Consider the following 19117-nt stretch of genomic DNA (forward strand, 5'->3'; position numbering starts at 1 on the left):
ATTCTATGATTCTATGCATAATCTAAAACCTGCAAGAACTCAGATTTTTGGGGGGGGAGTGTTGTACTTCCTTCAATATCTCCAGCAACTGGGAACAAGGTATCTCCATGCTGTAGAAGTAATTAGTTTCCATAGTTCCATAGGCTACTGAGGCTATTTGCTTTCTTTACAGTATCTAAATACCACCTCTGTCATTACACGTCAAACTCACACTTCACCTTGTTTCCTCACTGAAATTGCATTACTTGAATTTGTCTCTCATATGGAAGTTTCTCCCAAATACAAATGCTATCCTAGATTGACAGTGTTTTGTAGTGCTCCACACTGATATATAACTGCATGAATATAAGATATTAGAAGCCTGCTTCCTTAAAATTTGTGGTTAATTCTTAATAATTCTCAGAAATATTCAGATCTGCTAAATTTTTCTTGCAAGCATATCTCTGTCAGGCAGCCTTAAGTATGTTGAAAGCAAAACGGTTTGTAGAAAATTAGTTACAGGCTTGTAAAATGCTCTACAGTGTTCTGCAAACAAAAGGGAAAATTTCCAGCAATTTCACAATTTTGTATTTGCCTAGATGGCCATTAGCCAACAAGATGAAATCAAATTTATCCTATTCATGCTATGAATTATCTGTGATTAGCAGTGTATAGAATATGATTTTCTAAAGCTCTTTTCATTTACAAGGTATTATCAAGCACTTTGTAAGAAAAAGAAGGAAAAAAAAAAGAAGGGGGTGGGGGTGGGAGGGAAGATATAGATTAAATAAAAACCAAGAGTATAATAAACCTGAACAGGATCAAAGGCCTTGTCTGTTATTTAGCTCAGGAATGAATCTTTCCTCAGCAACTCTTCAAAGTCATGTTGCACAGAATCCTAGAAGCTTTCTTTACTATTTCTAGTCTTGTTGCCTTGTTAGTCTTGTTGTCTTGTTACCTTACTATAAACTTGGAGGCATGCTATGTCTCCTGCTTCAATAATCAAACCAATATTGGCTAGCATCTTGAGTGACCATTTTCCATGTTACTGTTTTAGTGGTAAGAGTTTGGCACATTCAACATTACTTGCCCCTACCGTTTTAATGCACTTGAGTCATGCTTTGTTAGCTTTTCTAAACAAGGATTTTGTCTTCTGTGATCGGCTCTGAGAAAGCATCAGGTACCATAAGACTTACAGTACAGTTAGAATGGTCACTAGCAACTAGTCATGGTGATGCACTGCACACAGTTGAGTTAGAAGTCAGGTTGCCTTTATGTCAGTGCATTGGGGTGATCTACTCTGCAACAGTCCCATGAACAAAGAAGGTTGTAGTAGCATAAATGTAACTTTTTTGATTGTGATGAGTATGTAAAAGTATCATCTATTTCATACTCATGTGAATAACTTGTACAAATCAAAAGCTAGCCTAGCTACCTGAGAAGGCACGTGTAGATGTGAGTACAAATTATCCACAGTGCTAAGTATATATAAAATACAAAAAGTTACAAACTTACTTTTCCTGTTGATGGATACAAAATTCAAGAGTAACAAATTTAGGAAAAAAGCTGTTTACCCATATTAAGTTATTTTAGTTAAATGATGTTTACTCTGCTCAATAATTGATCTGGATCTTTTAAGAGCTGCTCCTGCCAGTCTGACAATTATGTACTCTGAGCTTTTTACACACTAAGCAGTGAAATAAGCAGAACTTTTCTGGATATCAAATTTTCTCTGTGACTTTCTCAGTACTAATAAACTTCAGGATTTTGTCAATATTTTTTTATTCTTTAGGCCACTTCATCATCAGAATTTTTTAATTTGGCCATCAATAAGAGTTAATCATTGTCAACTGGAGTCTGAATTTCTTTCAATCTGAACTAAAACCATTGCCCTCTTCTAGGACATCTGTTTCAAAATTTCACATTGTGTCACTGAACATTACCTGATTTACTAGTTTTGAGCTAGTAACATGAGGGTAAAACAGCCCATATGTCCTTCTGTTACAGTCAGACCTGAGAAGTTTGAATGCTTTCTTGGTAAGGAAAGTCCTGATAATAGACCTGAAATAAAAATCCCATCTAAGGGATGGTGGAATAAGAAAAGACTTGATATAAATATTAAGCCCCAAAAATGGTTCTAGAATTAGGAATGCACACTTCCATCTTACGTCGTTATTCTGTTTTTCATCATAACTGCTTTCCACTGCTTTCATGGCCGAGGCTGTATGTTTCTCTGGTTGTGTAAGGTGGCAGCTACTGTGAATTTTCTCCATGGCAGTGAACTGGCAATGGCCAATTTATGTCACTCATCCTCCCTCTGCCATGTAGGAAGCTGCTGGATGGAGTATTAGAGCAGAATACTCTGTTCCTGGAGTGACAGAAGACTGCTTTAGACCTATGCACAGTAATGCTCTGTCAGATTAAGTGACCCAGGTAGTTTTTCTCTAGCCAGCAGTTCCAGTGTCGTTGCTTTTGAGTGAATCCATGATGTTATAAGTATTTCATTTAGAGTGCCTCTGCCATAATAACCACATCTCTAATGTTAACGATGAGTAGGATTTTAGAAAACTTTCCTGTTTGCCTGAAATTCCAGTCTACACACAAAGAAAATTCTCAACGTACTTGTGTGTTTCCAAACACTGAAGGAATCTGATTTGCCACATGTTTGTTCTACACTGATTATTAGAGCCATTGCTCATCCCTTCTGCTTTGTACCATCCACATTCACCACAATGTCCTAGACACTAGAAATCATCATCTTACATGAAGCCAGATGCCAGCTTTAGGAGTGACTTGGGGTAGATATGAGAAATTCTTCACTGCTGTAGTTGATTGATGGCAGCAACAGGACATTTCACTTAAGACTTCTTCAGCACAGCTAATCTTACGTCCAATTTAGTATTAGACACAATTTTCCCATCATGCATCTGTCTGACAGCAGCATTGGAACATTTCTCTCTTCTTATTTCTACAGTTTAAGAAACACACATCCACAGGCTGAAAAAAAAGAAAAAAAGAAAAAAAAAAAAAAAGAAAAAAAAAAGTCAGTAAATTAAACAAGATCAAAACCTGGCAATGACACACTGCTGATCTGGTGATCCAGAATGATTTTAAAAGCTTGGATAACTTCTGTGATATAAATTCTGCTCTCTCCTACACCATATTCCAAAAGGAATATGTAAAAAGATAATGAACATTTATGGTCAAACATTAACATAGAGGTGCGGATGAGCCATCTCAAGGGCACAAGTCCAAATTAAAATTCTGTGATGCAGAAAGAACAAGATCAGGTGAAAACAGAGAGAAAGCTGGGCACAGTAGGTGTATGTGCTAGAACAGAGTAACTGATCTCCTGAGGATGTTACAGTCTGTCTCTAAGACCAACAGGAATGCAGCTTGTCATTCATGGCATTCCTGACAGGTGAGCATCTAGAAGACTCTACTATGCTAAAGACAAAAACAAGAAAGTAACCCATTCGGTGTTTCAAGTGCAATAATGAAGATGTCATAAAGGGTCACACAGTTTATCTAAATCCAATTATTTTAATCCTCTGGGAAGAATATTGCGTGTTTGTATATAATGTGGATATATTCACTTTTGATACAAATTAGTTGTAGTGAAATATGAAGCCTTAGGATGCCAGTCTGGCAACCATAAGCAAGCTAGTCTTGGGATTTAAAAATAATGAGTTACTTTCTAGGTTCTTCTCAGTGTAGTGCTTTTGCTGTGCATGTGCCTGCATATTTCTATCTTGCAGGCCATTTGAATTATCCATAAGCAGTCCAAGGACTATACCTTTATTGAACTGTTTTATGCAAACATAATACTCTCTATTAGCTAAATTGTCTCCTTTCATGTTAGGTGAGATGAGAAGGCAACAGTTAGTAACTGACAATAAGCTCCATTGAATTTTACTGGGCTTATTATAGTGCTGTAGGGAATTATTTATGTTATTGCATTTTATTTTCCAGCATAAAATATAGCACTGAAAAGTCTTTGTATGAGTTCCCCAAGATATGGACAGCATTGAGAAAGTATGCGTGTACATACGTACGCATATACCAAGATGGCTTATTAATTTTTATTCTTCCTCTGGTACCATATTGCTTCCCTGTTTTATACATACATACATACACACACACACATATATATATATTAGGTTTTTGGTTGTTTTTGGTGTGGTTTTTTTTTTGTAATAGGACAGAAAAGTAAATTTTTCATCCTTACACAGCAGTTTATTTTAGTAAATCCTGTCACAATTAAGACAGCATTCTTTGTTACTATGAAGAAAATTTTAACACTATTAAAAATACAGTGTAAAATATGCAGAGAGACTAGCTGTCTGTTTCAAACTTGTGTGAAATAGAAAAGTAACAGATAAGATGCTACCTACTGGAATCTCACCACTTATAAAATTGCATATTTGAAACCATGCTTTTTATTACTATATCCTGATAACTTGCTATGTGAATTAAAAATAAAAGCAAGAGAGCATTTAGCCACTAAGTTTTAGTGGATTCACTGCACTTTAAGGATTGTTATTAGCCCAGACTTTTAAAGTAAATTGCTGCCTGTCAAGCTTTATCCCCTCAGCCTCCATGATGGGAATATATAACAGTGTTGTACCATTAAGTTTGAAAGGAAACCAGTCTGAAGGATTAGGGTTGAACTGTGTTCTGTCTGCAATGCTAACAATAAATCACATATTAAACCCAGATGTTTTGAGGCCAGAGGCTGTGTATGTATGTACATGTAGCTGTGTGCATATTCTCTACTCCGCTTTGATTTCAGTGGAATTCAACAGAGAATTCAACAGACAAATGCTCCTGTAGGCAGGTACAAGTACTTACCAAAAGCCTGAACAAATGCCAGTTTTTACAGCCTTCTATATTTATTGTACTGTGTTCTAATTGGAACACGTACAAGTGGAAAAAAAAAAAAAAACAACACAGTTTTAAAGTGCAGTTCAAGACCCTAAGCTCCTGGAAGGGTTAATTGTAGAATGTAAATGTGGAGATTTCTTTGTCAACATTACAACCTCAGCTCCCAGAAGACTGAGATAGATAGTATTTTACAAAAGTGTATGAGTCTTCTTGTTAACACGTGTTATCATATCTAAAAATACATGTTACTTAACTTTTGCATTCCACTATAACATCTTTGTATTCACACAATATGTGTGTATGCACAGCACAGCAGGGAGCAAACACTTCAGGAGATTTTACCATGATGGTAACTTCCTAACACATGTGATGAGGGCAGGTTTTCTGTCCAGACCTCTTATAAGCAAATAAGAACTAGCTGGATTGTGAGAGCTAAAGGGCAGACTTGGTTGCCATGACCATGAGATGTTGAAGTTCACGATTCTTGCAAGAGGGAGCAAAACCAAAAGCAGAACCACCACCTTGGAGAACAAACTGTCCTGTATCTGTTTGGAACAATCCTACAAAATAAAGTCTTGGAGAGAAGAAGGTCTAGAGCAGCTGGTTATCTTTCCAGGATCTTTTCCAAGCTCATAGAAGTCCATCCCCAGTTTCAGAAAATCAAGTAAACATGACATGCATGAGCAAATAATTGCTGATGAAACTTAGACATAAACAGGAAGCAGGGCCAGGCAGACCAGAAGATCTTGTGTCCTAAGGAAAGCTCCTTTAAATATCTGCCTGTTCTGCTTTGCATCCTTGTCCCTGACGACAGCTTCCCAGGGGATTTTGTTGACTAACTCCTCGAAGAGCTAGAATTCAGCTTTCCTAAAATTTAGCATACTGACTTTACTTTTTGTCTGTCCAGTGTTGCTCAGTAGAGTGAACTCCACAATTACATGATCACAGCAGCCCAGGCAGCCTCCAATGCTAGTGTCAGCAATCAGTTTGTTTGCATTGGTGAGCAACAGGTCATGTTTAAAGCAGTTCTTGTCTGGTGGTTGGTGACCCTTCCCATGGCAGGGGGATTGAAACTAGATGATCTTTGAGTTCCTTTTCAACACAGGCCATTCTATGATTCTGTGATTCAAGTAATGTATTAGAATATTTTTAAAGACTAATAACTTATAATCATGTTAAAAATAATTATAATTATAAAACATCATTATAGATTATTATGTTTTGACAGTGTAATAAAACTTCATAATACATGTGTTTTGATTCATCTTGACAAAAAACTTTTCTTTTGCAGAAAATGATGAGGTCATCAGTGTTCCATATGTTCATACTAAGCATGGTCGCTGTAGATGTTATTGTTGCTGCTAGTAACTACTACAAAGGAGAAAATTTCAAGAGACAATACGATGAATTTTACCTAGCTGAGGTGAGTATTCTGAAACAACTATCTATCTGCTTTATTTTTCAAGATAAGCTAAATAGGAAAGTCTAAATGTCAAGCACATTTTAGGAGGTAATTTATTTTTTTTTATTCCCTTAAGCATTCCAAGAATTCTTTGCTAACTTGTTCCTCTGTCTGACAACCTTTTGAAAGGTAATTTCCTCCAACAAAATGTCAGTGGTAATGAGCTGAGGCTTAAGTATAACACCTGCAGGCAGTGCATGGCTGCTGAATTGCTGTGGTTCCCTAGCAAGAGTATAACATTCATAAGAATTTAACATTTAAAAAAAGAAAAAAAAAAAAGAAAAGAAAAATGCAGAACTCTGAAGATTATTGTAGCTCTTTCTAAATCATCTTCATTTAACAAATACTTGTCTTCAGGATGGTCCTTAAGCACAGCTAGAATAGTGTTGAAAATAGCTTGGCTTCAGTAAACTCAAAAGCCTTAACAGCACATTGCAGAGAAGCATTTATTTGGTCTTGAGGTGGAGGAAGAGTCTGTGTTCCTGAACTGGAAGAAAACAGATTCTTCTAATGTGCATTTCCCACTGAGAGCCTGCTTGAGTGTTTAATTGGTCAAGGATTTTACTGTGAAGAATGTGCCAGAGTGCCTAGAACCTTGCCTGTACGACTTTTTAGTACTATTTAATTCAGTTATCAGGAACAAACAAAAAAAAAAAGACATTTATGAAGTCTTTGATATGAATGCATAGGCATGCCTTCAAATAGAAATTTGTTTTTCTAAAATGAGTACTGTCGTATTTTTAATTGACAGTGCTTACTTCAGTGAGCACTACGAGTTGTCACTTCACCCAAGAATAGAATCATCACTGCAGACATTCACTGAGAATGGCTCTCTGAAGATGTTGATCATGGTTGCAAGCTTTACAGTTACTGCAGTTCTCTTGACTTAAGTAATTAGACAGACCTTCTTTGGAGCCAAAGGGGTTAACAACTAAAATAAAGGTGCTCTGAGAGTATTCTATGGTCTCCCTCTCTGAAAGCTTACAGCTTTTTTTTGCATTGTGACTCTTCTGCCACCAGTATTGCATACAGCACTGACAGTGACAATGGCAGAAGAATCACAGGCCTTTTAGCGCATAACATTATACTTTATGCATCTCTCTGTTCTAAGGGAAGATGAGTTGGTACTCATTTTTTTTTTTTTTTTAATTTATGGTATACTTTAGAGTTTTAATGTGATCTCTTAAAAACTTACAAAGCACCAGGGACCAAACCCTCAAATAGTGTGGGTTCTAAACCTCACTGCTTCATCATTCTGTTGTCTTTCATGTTGATGGGAAATGACTGCAGTTTGTATAAACATTGAGTAAATGTTGGCCTGGCCCCAGGAAAAATATAGAAGCACTTGAAATGCAATCTCTATAGGCTAGTATTCCTTTTTACTGGGGCTTGTGTGAAAAGCAATTATTAATGCAGGTGATAGTGGCACTCTGGCTTTGTCTTCTTTTCTTTTATTTCAACTGGTAAAAGAAGTGATAGACAAAACAGCTCCCTAATAAATTGCTCTGAAACACAACACTTTCTACCTTGTCCCTTCGAAGAGGAAGTAACTTTACAGCCTTTTTAGAAATCAAACTTTCTTTTATTTCTGACTAAGTTCCAGCAAGACTGTAATTTCTTTAAAGTGACTAATAAAATTAGGATGTTTGGACTCCTTAGCCAAGATCATTTACAGAATAAGATAGGCTATTTTCTGATATATGCTTCAGTTTAATGTCTATTATAATATATTCTAATAATACTTAGATCTAATGGATTTTCTAACTATCAGATATGACAAGTGTTTCTGAAAGGAAGAGCACCAGGAAAAAAAAAAAAACAACCTTTAAATATATGTATTTGTAAGAAATCTAGTAAACCTTGTTACTGTTAAACTGGAAAATCATCTGTATAAAATCAATCCTTTTCCATATCAAAGCAATATATCCCATACTACTGATTAGCAAATAGAAGGAATTCACTAAGATCTCAAATACAGAATTCACCTCAAATCTCAAAAAACAAGTTCTGGCTTAGTTATTCTGTTTAGAACCAGAATTCTAGTCAGAAGGTAAGTGATGACTTCACATATTCAAATATCTTTACATATTCAAGACTAAACAACTTCCCAAGCAAACCCCAAAGACCTTTAGAAGTATTTTGTTCCAGACCTTAAAGTTCTTAAAAAATTATACATTTAGCATATTGAAGCTATCTGAACTTCTGAACAGTTGTCATAGGAAAAGGATTGTGAAAAATATTAGCTTTATTTTATCTCAAGTTCTAAACATATTCTAAAAACAACATGAATGAGCAAGAAGATGATCCTGGGAATAAGACACTGGAATAAAACCAACAAAAAACGGATCATCTTAGGCTATCCCCTGCAGGTTTGACAATATTTTCACTTCCTGGAAGTGAAGATATTGGTACTCATTTTAATCTCCAGGCCAGAACTCAGTTATTAAATCAACATTAAAGCCTGGGACCATAAACTGCTCATGGTGGGCACTTTTGCTTTATGCAAAAAAATAAAAGTGGAGCCTTAATATTAATTCAACATATATTCATAATAGGAAATGCTGCATGTGCTATTTCTATTTTGGCACTTATTGACCAGTGCTAGAAATACTCTTTTCCAGATCTATTTGAAATTCAGGGCTTGGAACTTTTCAACATTAATACTTTCAGGGTTTTATTCTTCAAGATAAGTGCTTTTGTAGACAATTGTACTAAATTTCTGTTCTACAAACAGTGTCTGGTTTTCTTTAAATATATATTTTTTCTATCTCTTGAATGGCTTAGATTAATCCCAAAACTGATTTGATATTGGGGAAACTTTAAAAAAAATTCATTTGTTTAATTTCTACTATTCTACCTGTTTACTTTTCTATAAACCAGTCTGGAATAGAGAAGGGTATTTTGCCTGTAAGACATACTGTTTTGATGTCCATTTAGCTTTTGTTTGTTTTATTGTTTGTTTTAACTGTTACTACAAATATGAAAATCAAATAATAAACTCCTATTTTATGGCAGGAGGTATAAAATGCAGCAGTAGAAGAGCTAAAGAGAAAATGTTTTCATTTCCTATTCAGCTATTGTGAAACTTATATTTGCAGCACAGACTAGGAGCCTTAGAAGAAACAGGTGGAATTCTTACAAATACGGTTTTAACATGTACTATTTTAAAAGGCCTGAACACAACACTGCTAAAAGCTGTAGTTTCCAAGTGATAACTGGGAGGCAGCGCTCAGACATCACCCCACTTCTGGCAGCTCTTTATTTCTTCCCTTCTCTCCCAACCTTATTTCCTCATACAGGGCATGGATAAAGGATTTTTTTTGACGAAGTAAAATTTGCAGTCTGGTGGAGGGCAGCTGCTTATGTGTTACACCTGTTTTTCCTGTTCTAACCTGTTCTGGCTGCTTGGGTGAATCTGTTTTTGCTCTGTCTTTACAGCAAAAGTAGTGATTTCAGCTTAAAAGTAAAAAAGAAATCTATAACATTCTATTACATTTCACACCTCAGAAGAAGATCTAGTAAAATAGTCTCAGTCTTCTGATATGAATTAAAAGCAAAAATCACAAGCTCTGTCAGTAGAAGACAGGTGTATAAGTGTAATCAGATGTTATGCAAACCATCTGATATATTTTTAAGTGCTGCTGGTTTGAATTCATTTCCCAAGCATATAAAATGCAAATGATCCTGCCCACACATTTTTAGAATTAATTAAAATATACTTAACATTGTATTTGTGAGTGTCTTTTCCATAACAGGGAAGCTATGCGCTCTTTAGTACGTATGTGCGTATTTAAATAATACTGTTATTCCACCTGTTTTGAAACAGAATTCCAACAGCTTTCTACTCTCATCTCTAATTTACCCCTCCTACTGTTTGGGTCTTAATTAGATGAGTTTTTCTTCAGAACTGAGCTTTCATTTTAAAGCTTTTTGGTAAAGCGGTTGCCTTGTGTTTTACAATAAGGATTTTCATATAAAAGAGTAATTTCTTCAGACTTGGCACATGGTTTTCCTTGAGCTCTTTGAATTGCAAGGGCTGAAAAAACTAGCTGTATTTGAGAGTACAAGCATCCTGTATACCTGGAGGCATGTATGTATGAAATCACATGGATAGTTCTTTGCAGTGTTTCTTTTCTAATCTGACAAAAGGTTTGGAGGGCTATGAAGCATTTTGCCTTGATTTAACCATTCAAAAGACATTTGAAGCCTGATAATTGTTTTACATGCTTTGGAGAAGTCATATAAATATAGTTGACAGCACTGCTCATAAACTGCTGTATATTGTAAAGGTGTTAACATAGGATATAAGTTTCTGTGTTTGATCCCCTTGCTTGTGACAATTCTGTACACATAAAATACATAATGTTCTAGCTAGCTGACTCAAAAACAACTTGTTTAGTATTGATAAATGTGTTTTTGATGGACTAAATGAGGTAAGCACTTCAGCCGACATCACTGATGTTGTCACTGTTGCAGATAGAAAGCAGCTATATTGTACTGCACTCATAGGAGAAAAGCTAGAGTATGATTACTGATATAATATGGATATAATATAGTGATTTAACAAAGCTTAATTGTAACTAAGACAGTGACTTAACAAGATTCAAGATGGCTGGATACACTTGATTATTTACTGCATAAAGAATAGGGTAAGCGTCACACATATAGTAGGCCCTCCTGATGAGTCATGAGGTTCATAGTGGATCTCCTTCCTTTCATGGAGGTAAGGAGCCAAGGTGCATCTGGATGTACTCCTAGTTCCAGTCTTGGTCAACAGTTAATGTCAAAGGGACACCTTTATCAGGTGACGCGGAAGAAGAATGATTTTGCATGGGGCCCTGAGCAGCAGCAGGCTTTTGAACAGATTAAACAAGAGATAGCCCGTGCTGTAGCCCTGGGGCCAGTATGGACTGGGGAGTCAGAAGTGGGATGGCCTTGTGAGCAAGACTAGGCTGAAGAAGGTGGTTTAGGGAAGAAGACTGGAGAGTTGGGGCAGCATACCGTCACAGTCAGATCTTAGTCTCCAACTTTGTTACCCCTGGCAAATCCACTAAACCTCTTTGCCTGCAGTCAGTTAATCTCTCCATCTTCTACCTTCACATTCTGTAATAAAAAAGGCTAATAATTTTTAATCTAAAATAAGCTTTAAGCTGTACCTTTTTATGTTTACACAAGACTCTGAAAGCTTTTGCTGGGTATACATACTGCCTAATGTTATTTCAGTGTCTCTCTTATACCCCAAAGCTTGTAAACAGTTAGACAGGAAAACTGCTGAGAGAAGGAGAAATGTCTTTTCCATCTTGAGTTTCCTGGCTGCTGGAAAATGAGGGAGAGAATACTTCATATTATAGACAGTGCTTAATGAAGAAGGCAAGTGAGAAAGAATCCAGCCAAGATGATTTTCATCACTGTGAGAACAAATTTTGAAGATGTAAACCTTTAGAAAATTGTCTCCCTTTTGTCACTGCACTTTGCTGTGGTAATTATTTCAGGAAAGGCTTCTCTAACTCCTCTGTAATTCCCACCGTACTCCCTTTGCTTCTTTAACACAGTCTCTTTTTAAAACTTAGAAAAATTATCAGTTCTTGACTGAGCTTTTAATGTTCAAGTTCCATCACCTTTTCCTTTTCTTTTTTTTTTTTTTTTTTTAAACCTCTTTCAGTTGTCTTACTACTTTGCAAATTGTGGAAAAATTGAGGTAGCAATTTTCAAACAAAAGACCTTTAAACTTTGGCTTTCTTCTTAGATCTCTTAAAATTCTTCAGACATCTATGTGTTCACAGCTTTACATCTTGAAAGTATCTTCTTCATTCTTTCCTTAGCTGTATTTATTATTTCATGCCATTCCATGTTTGTGATTGAACTTCAGAAAATTTCATGACGTGTACACTTCAATAATCAATATGAAAATATATATATATATATAAAAGAAGTCTTAACTAAATTGAACACTGGGGTATTTGAATTTTCAGATTTAAGCATACAGCTTTTGAAAATTTAGGTGTCAGATTTTACAATTATATGAATTAGACAGATTTCCAACTATTTGTAATGAAAGTTGAATAAAGAACAAGTGTTTTGGCAGAATAGATATAATTTCTTAGAAGAAAAGTAGATGCATGATTTGTCACGGTTGATTTTCATTAGATTATCAAAATTGTTTATCCAGATAGTAAAGTACTCTTACGGTTATTCTCAATTGTTTATAAATGTAAAAGTTCATTTCAGTTCTGTATTATTCATCAGTGAACAAATAGGTGTCATGCAATCGCAGACATTTTTTTAAATCATGTGAAAAAAAATGAAATACCATGTTTAGGTGTCTTTTTTTTTCTTTTCTAAATACCATGGAGATCTTTATTTTTGCCATACAGAATCTTGATAGACTTTATAATTTAGGAAGTTGTAATTGATCTCAGTGTTTGACCACATCTTTCTTGTTTTATTTATTCACCTAGGTTGCTTTTACAGTTCTGTTTGATTTAGAAGCCCTCCTGAAGATCTGGTGCTTGGGTTTCACTGGATACATCAGCTCTTCTCTTCACAAGTTTGAGTTGCTACTTGTAATTGGAACCACTCTTCACATTTATCCAGATCTCTATCACTCTCAGTTTACATATTTTCAGGTATGTACAGCTGTTTTTTCACATTTTACCCTTATATCAATTAAAAATATTACTCATCAGGAGGAGTACATATTTCAGTCTCATTTATTTCTATCATCAGAATACAGATATTCTCACAGTAGGGACACCTTTTGAGAATACCTTTAAAATAACAAGTAAGTCTGTACTTAACTGTGTTTCTTGGGTAAATTTTCAGAATTAGGATTATTTCTAACTCTTACTTACAACTGCCTACTGTCACCTTCTAAAAGCCACCACTGCTTTCCTGGCTTCTGTCCCTAAGATCTAAATGCTCTCTCTGTTGCTTCTCCAAATCTTGACATCAGTGGCAGTCACATCCCTAACTGAGAAGAGCAGTCATTGGGTATTCTGAAGACATTTAACCAGAACCAGCTTAAGGTTTCTCTTACAGCTCTCCCACTATTCTCAGTCCAGAGGGAAAGTGTGTTTATTGAGGCTATTCCTACATGTTAACTTTGGGGAAGAAGGGGAAAACAAGATAAGGAAAGACTTACTTATCAGTTCAGACTTGTGATTATTCCTCTGACAACTAATCCAACTAATTCCCTGTATCAGTCTCACCTCAGTGTCCAGAATTGATAATCTTAGGAACCATCATGGACCAATTAAAGATCAGCTAGGAGATCAGGATTTCATTCTATGACAAGGTGACCTGCTTGGTGAATGAAGGTAAGGCTGTCAATGTGATCTACCTGGACTTCAGTAAGGCCTTTGACACAGTCCCCCATAACATTCTTATGGAGGAACTGGCTGCTCTGCTGGGTGAAGCTGAATGGCCAGGCACAGAGCTGTGGTCAGTGGAATTCAGTTGGCAGCCAGTCATGAGTGGCATCCCCTAGGTCTCAGTGCTGGGACTGCTTCTGTTTAACATCTTCATTGATGATCTTGATGAGAGAATTGAGTACACCCTCAGTAAGTTTGCAGATGACACCAAGTTGGGAGGGAGTATTGATCTGCCTGAGGGGAGAAGGGCACTACAGAGGGACCTGGATAGACTCGATTGAGGGGCCAAGGTTAATGGCATGAGTTTCAATAGGGCCAAGTGTCGGGTCCTGCATTTTGGTCACAACAACCCCAGGCAACCCTACAGGCTTGGGGCGGTGTGGCTGGAAAGCTGCCTGATGGAAAGGGAGCTTGGTGTGCTGATGGACAGTTGGCTGAATATGAGCCAGCAGTGTGCCCAGGTGGCCAAGTAGGCCAGTGGCGTCCTGGCTTGTATCAGGAATTGTGTGGTGAACAGGACTAGGGAAGTCATCCTGCCCCTGTACTCGGCATTAATGAGGCCTCACCTTGAGTACTGTGTTCAGTTCTGGGCACCTCAGTACAAAAAAGACATGGTACTGGAGCAGGTCCAGTGAAGGGCAACAAGGCTTGTGAAGAGCTTGGAAAATCAACCCTATGAGGAGAGTTTGAGGGAGCTGGGGCTGTTTAGTCTGGGGAAAAGTAGGCTGAGGGGAGACCTTATTGCTCTCTACCAGTATCTGAAGGACGCTTACAGTGAGAGTGGGGCAAGTCTCTTCTCACTGGTGACAAGTGACAGGATGAGATGAAATGGCCTCATGTTGCACCAAGGTAAGTTTAGGATGGACGTTAAGAAACACTTCTTTACAGAAAAGTTAGTTAAACACTGGAATAGGCTCCCCTGGGAGGTGGTTGAGTCACTGTCCCTGGATGTGTTCAAGAGCCGTTTGGATGTGGTGCTCAGAGATATGATTTAGCAGAGGGTTGTTAGAGTTAGGGTGCTGTGGTTTGGCTGCAGTTGGACTTGATGATCTTCAAGGTCTTTTCCAACCTGGGTAATTCTATGATTCTATGATTCTGTTTACAAGTCTTTAGATATTAATGATGACAGGTTAAACGGCCAACAAAACAGGTTACTGGAAACAGAAGTCATCTGACACATTCCAGTATAATAAGCAAAAATATTATTTTCTATGTCCAGTTCTGGTTAGCAGATATTTTATTATTCATTTGTTTCATAATTATCTTTTGCCAAGGTATCATTTGTTCTTCACCACTGTGGCTACTGCTCACTTTCCTACCTATCTTTCTTACACTCATGTTCATTCAAAACACTTTGCAAATTCCTCTGTGAAAGAAAACACCTGTAAAGCAAAGCACCATTCCCTAATCTACAGAACATCTCATCTGTAGAGAAATAACAGAAATTGCATATTGTTAGACTTCTAATAAACTGGCATGAAGGGGGAGATTTAAACAGCATTAGATTGCAAAATGATAGTTGTGATTGGAGAAATACTGCTGAGTCATTTTTTTAATAAACTTCATCACTTATACAAGATGCAGCTATTACTGTGACAGAACTGTGATTTCCCTTTTGTCGTTTTCATTTTTATTTGTTTTTTTAATGTGTTTTTATATTTAATCCAGATTGGGCACCATCTACATCCTTCAAATTTAATACAGTTTGCCATCCAATTACATGGAATGCATAAATGTTCATTACAGTGTACTTTTGCTAGATTAAATTTGTTGCCTAACGAAAATAAATGAAAAAAAAAAAGAAAAGACCAATAAGATTAGTGTGTTGCTTAAAGGTCAGTTAAAGTTCCCCAAAGGAAGATAAAAAAAGTAAGGCAGTTAGTAAAGTTAAACCAAAACACAATTCAGAATACAAACCAGCATGCAATCTTCACTCCACCGGGGTCATTGTTGACATTAGCATTCATGTACATTTACACATTAAGTAGATGTCTAAGTAAGAAGGCACCACATTTAAATGTTTGTAGTACTTGGAAATCTCACTGATTCTTCTTTCTGTCACTGTTTTGGCAAACAGTTTTATGTACTCAGCTTACTTGCAATGTGAAATGTGATAGAAATGACATTACCACACTTTATTCAAATGATGTTAAAGTTAGGTAATGTCTCATGTAACCTCTCAGCTCCGTGGCTCTTTTTAATTACTGAGGAAAGTGCAGATATTTCCCATCTCAACAGGGGTTTGGTTTGTTTGGAATAAGCTTCTCTCTGGTGTTGACTTTCTGTCTCCCCTTTGACAGCTGACTCTGTTGTGATTCTTTCCTGACAGTATAGTATATTCTGGGTACCTGATAGGTAGGTATCCAGGTGCACGTAACATAAGCTTATAATTTCATTGTAATCCCTACCTTTCAGTTGCAACATGATTTTCATAGAAATATAGGCTATACCGTGGGTTGGAGAGTCTTCTTTGTAAGAACTGCAGAATTAGATTTGACCCATATACTCCTGTCAGTTGTCTTCCATGCCTACTGAGGATGCCACTGCCTCTTGCTGGTAGTACTGTTCATGTTACTGCTTTTGTCACCATTAGTGGCTGGAATAGGAGGTTCAGAGCTTTTCAAAAGTAGATTCAGCAGTGGGTGGGTCAGGAGTTTTACACATGATCAAAGTTCTGCTGCCACTGCTAACACTGGGATGCATAAAATACATCAAATTCTTCAGTAGCACACAATGCCATTTTCTCTGATACTGAGAAACAGTACCCAAAGTTTCCCTTGTTGTGTAGCAATGTGTTTATTACCAAACTTGCTAGGTTATACTTGACAGAATGTCAAGCAATTTTCCCTTGGGTCACTGAAATAGAAAGATGAACTATGGAAGATCTGTCCATTTGAAGTGCAAATACATAACCTTCTGTAACAAATAACACACAATCACAGAAGAGTAGGTTAGAAGTCACCTTTCAAAGTCATCTCATTCAGCCTGTTGCTCAAAGTAAAGCTTTCTTCAAAGGCTCTTCAGGATCTTGTTCATTTAAAACGTGATTTTTTAAGAGTGATGGTAAGCAAACTTTGGAGCAATTTACTTGCTGCAATCAATTCTCAGTTGTTAAATTGTGACTGCTGAGTTTTGTTCTCTACTGGAGGCCATTCTTAGATGTTTGAACCCTCTGTAATTCCTCGTTACATTCAGATTCGCTATTGTTTGTTTTGTGTATTTCTCTTCCTTTGTGTACCCCAAAAACAGCTTTACTCCCTTGCATTTTTGTGATGGACATGGGTCACAGAAGAATTGATAACTCTGGGGTCTTTAGAATCCTCCTATGACTCTACTCTCAAGAAATATGCAGTCATACCATGCCTTGGTGCTGCATTTTTTGAAAGGGCTGTAGACAGCTTTATCTGTGCAAAATTGCTTCTTTTTATTAATGTATGTTAGATCAAAAGATATATGTAGCAATGAACATTACAGCATACAATGTTCCAAGACTGAGCAAAATTTAAATATGTTAATAGTTACCTGGTCATTAAATAATAATTTTTAGTAGCTAAAACAAACCTCTAGGCAGGTCAAGACAAGGACAAAGTCTGACGGGTTCCGTGGCTTAATGTTCTTAATCTAACAACTGCTGCACCAGTGATAACCAAATATTTACTGCGTTATAAGGCACACGTTCCTTTTTTACTTTGAAGTCTGACAAGTTTTTAATTAACATAATAATCAAATAATTAATGCAGTTCTATTTTTTGTTTTTTCTTTACAGGTTCTTAGAGTAGTTCGGCTTATAAAGATCTCTCCTGCATTAGAGGATTTTGTGTATAAGATCTTTGGACCAGGAAAAAAACTTGGGAGTTTGGTTGTATTTACTGCCAGCCTTCTAATTGTAATGTCAGCAATCAGTTTACAGATGTTTTGCTTTGTGGAAGAACTGGATAGATTTACAACCTTTCCACGGGCAAGTATAACCAGCAATGATACTTTATTGTGTATAGTTATTTTCTTGTCATTAATATGTATATTCATTCTTATATGACCAACATTTTTATTCTTTTTTCTATTTTTTCTATTATTTATATAACCATGGGGCAGGAACAGCTTATGTATTATAATATGTATATGTATAATATGTATTTTCTGGATGTCTTCCAATAGTATATCAGTTGTGAAGTTTGTATTTCTATTTCTGTTACAGGAATATGGAAAAATGTTATGTGTGCGCATATGATAAGCATATGGTTTAACAGTAGTCTAGCATGCTACAAAAAAAGATCCATCTCTAGAACCATGGAAATTATCCACAAGATGTATATAAAATGTGTACACATGATTTACATCTACATATTCTAGAGTGGTTGATCTTGATTAGTACAGGAATGCTTCCTTTACACAGCATTATAAAACCTGTATGCATTGACAAAATAAGTGTCTACCTTATGGGCAAAGAGTTAATTCAGAATAGAACACTGAAAATTGGTGGAAATTAGAGCTAATGCATTTATTGAATACTGTTCTGAATGAAATATGGACATTTATTTAATAATGCATTAAACTGCGTGTACGTGGATTGGTTTCAGTCATAATTTATTAGTTTCTGTCACTCCAGTTTGGTTTTCCAATGTATCTATTTCAGAGAAAGTGCATTGGTAGGAACAATTAAATACCAATGAAAAGGACAGCCTCAAGACACATTCATTTAGCAAACAAAATAACTAGAGAACAATTTGGCTTGAATTTGATGTATGGGATGCTAACCATCAAATGTAAGACAAAAATACCTACTCACAAGGAATGAAATTCATGCCGTGTTTTCTATATTATAAATTGTACTTACAAAAACAGTCGTAAAGAATTCAGTATAATCCAGTTTTGAAATGCTGAAGAAAGCAAAAAGAGGATAATATAACTTAAACTTTACTTAAATAATCATTGCGTCTGCCTCTAAATTGAGTGACACTGCCACCCTATGCTATGCCCAAGTCCCATGTATAACTTCTGATGAAAAAAAAATGAACTTCAAAAGCTTCAAATCAACTGTGGAGCCTAGTTTCAGAATTTTTTAATTTTTTTTTACTTAGGCAAAATGGCAATGATAGTCTTGAAGGAGTTATTGTAGTATAATTAAAACAAGATATTTGTGAGTACTTGGATATTTCTAACTGAAATAATTGGTGTAAACAACTGAAAAAGATTGACTTGCAGTAAAACATTGCTAAGATATCTCACGATGTTAGGAAAATTTTAAATTATTTTGAAAGTTCAATCTGAGGCCAAGTAGGCTTTAATAAGAAATTTTACCATGTTGAATTTTTGCCGATATGTGTATATACTAAAATACAAAACTGAGCAAGTATTTTCTCCAGTAAGTTTTAGGGTTGTTTTGTGTTTGTTGTTGTTGCTGCTGTTGTTTTATATTTTTTTT

General features: G+C 36.1%; 1 protein-coding gene across 3 annotated transcripts in view; it reads left to right on the forward strand.

Moving 5' to 3' along the window:
- Positions 1-19117, forward strand: part of NALCN (sodium leak channel, non-selective) — a 192773-nt gene that overhangs the window by 94565 nt on the left and 79091 nt on the right. For all 3 annotated transcript variants that reach the window (XM_015851496.2, XM_015851499.2, XM_015851497.1), the window contains exons 11-13: positions 6155-6286; positions 12784-12951; positions 17462-17653. In XM_015851496.2, coding sequence (XP_015706982.1) covers positions 6155-6286; positions 12784-12951; positions 17462-17653 — 492 coding nt within the window. The remainder of the gene's footprint in view (positions 1-6154; positions 6287-12783; positions 12952-17461; positions 17654-19117) is intronic.

Source organism: Coturnix japonica, chromosome 1, assembly GCF_001577835.2.
Source record: "Coturnix japonica isolate 7356 chromosome 1, Coturnix japonica 2.1, whole genome shotgun sequence".
Lineage (NCBI taxonomy): Eukaryota > Metazoa > Chordata > Aves > Galliformes > Phasianidae > Coturnix > Coturnix japonica.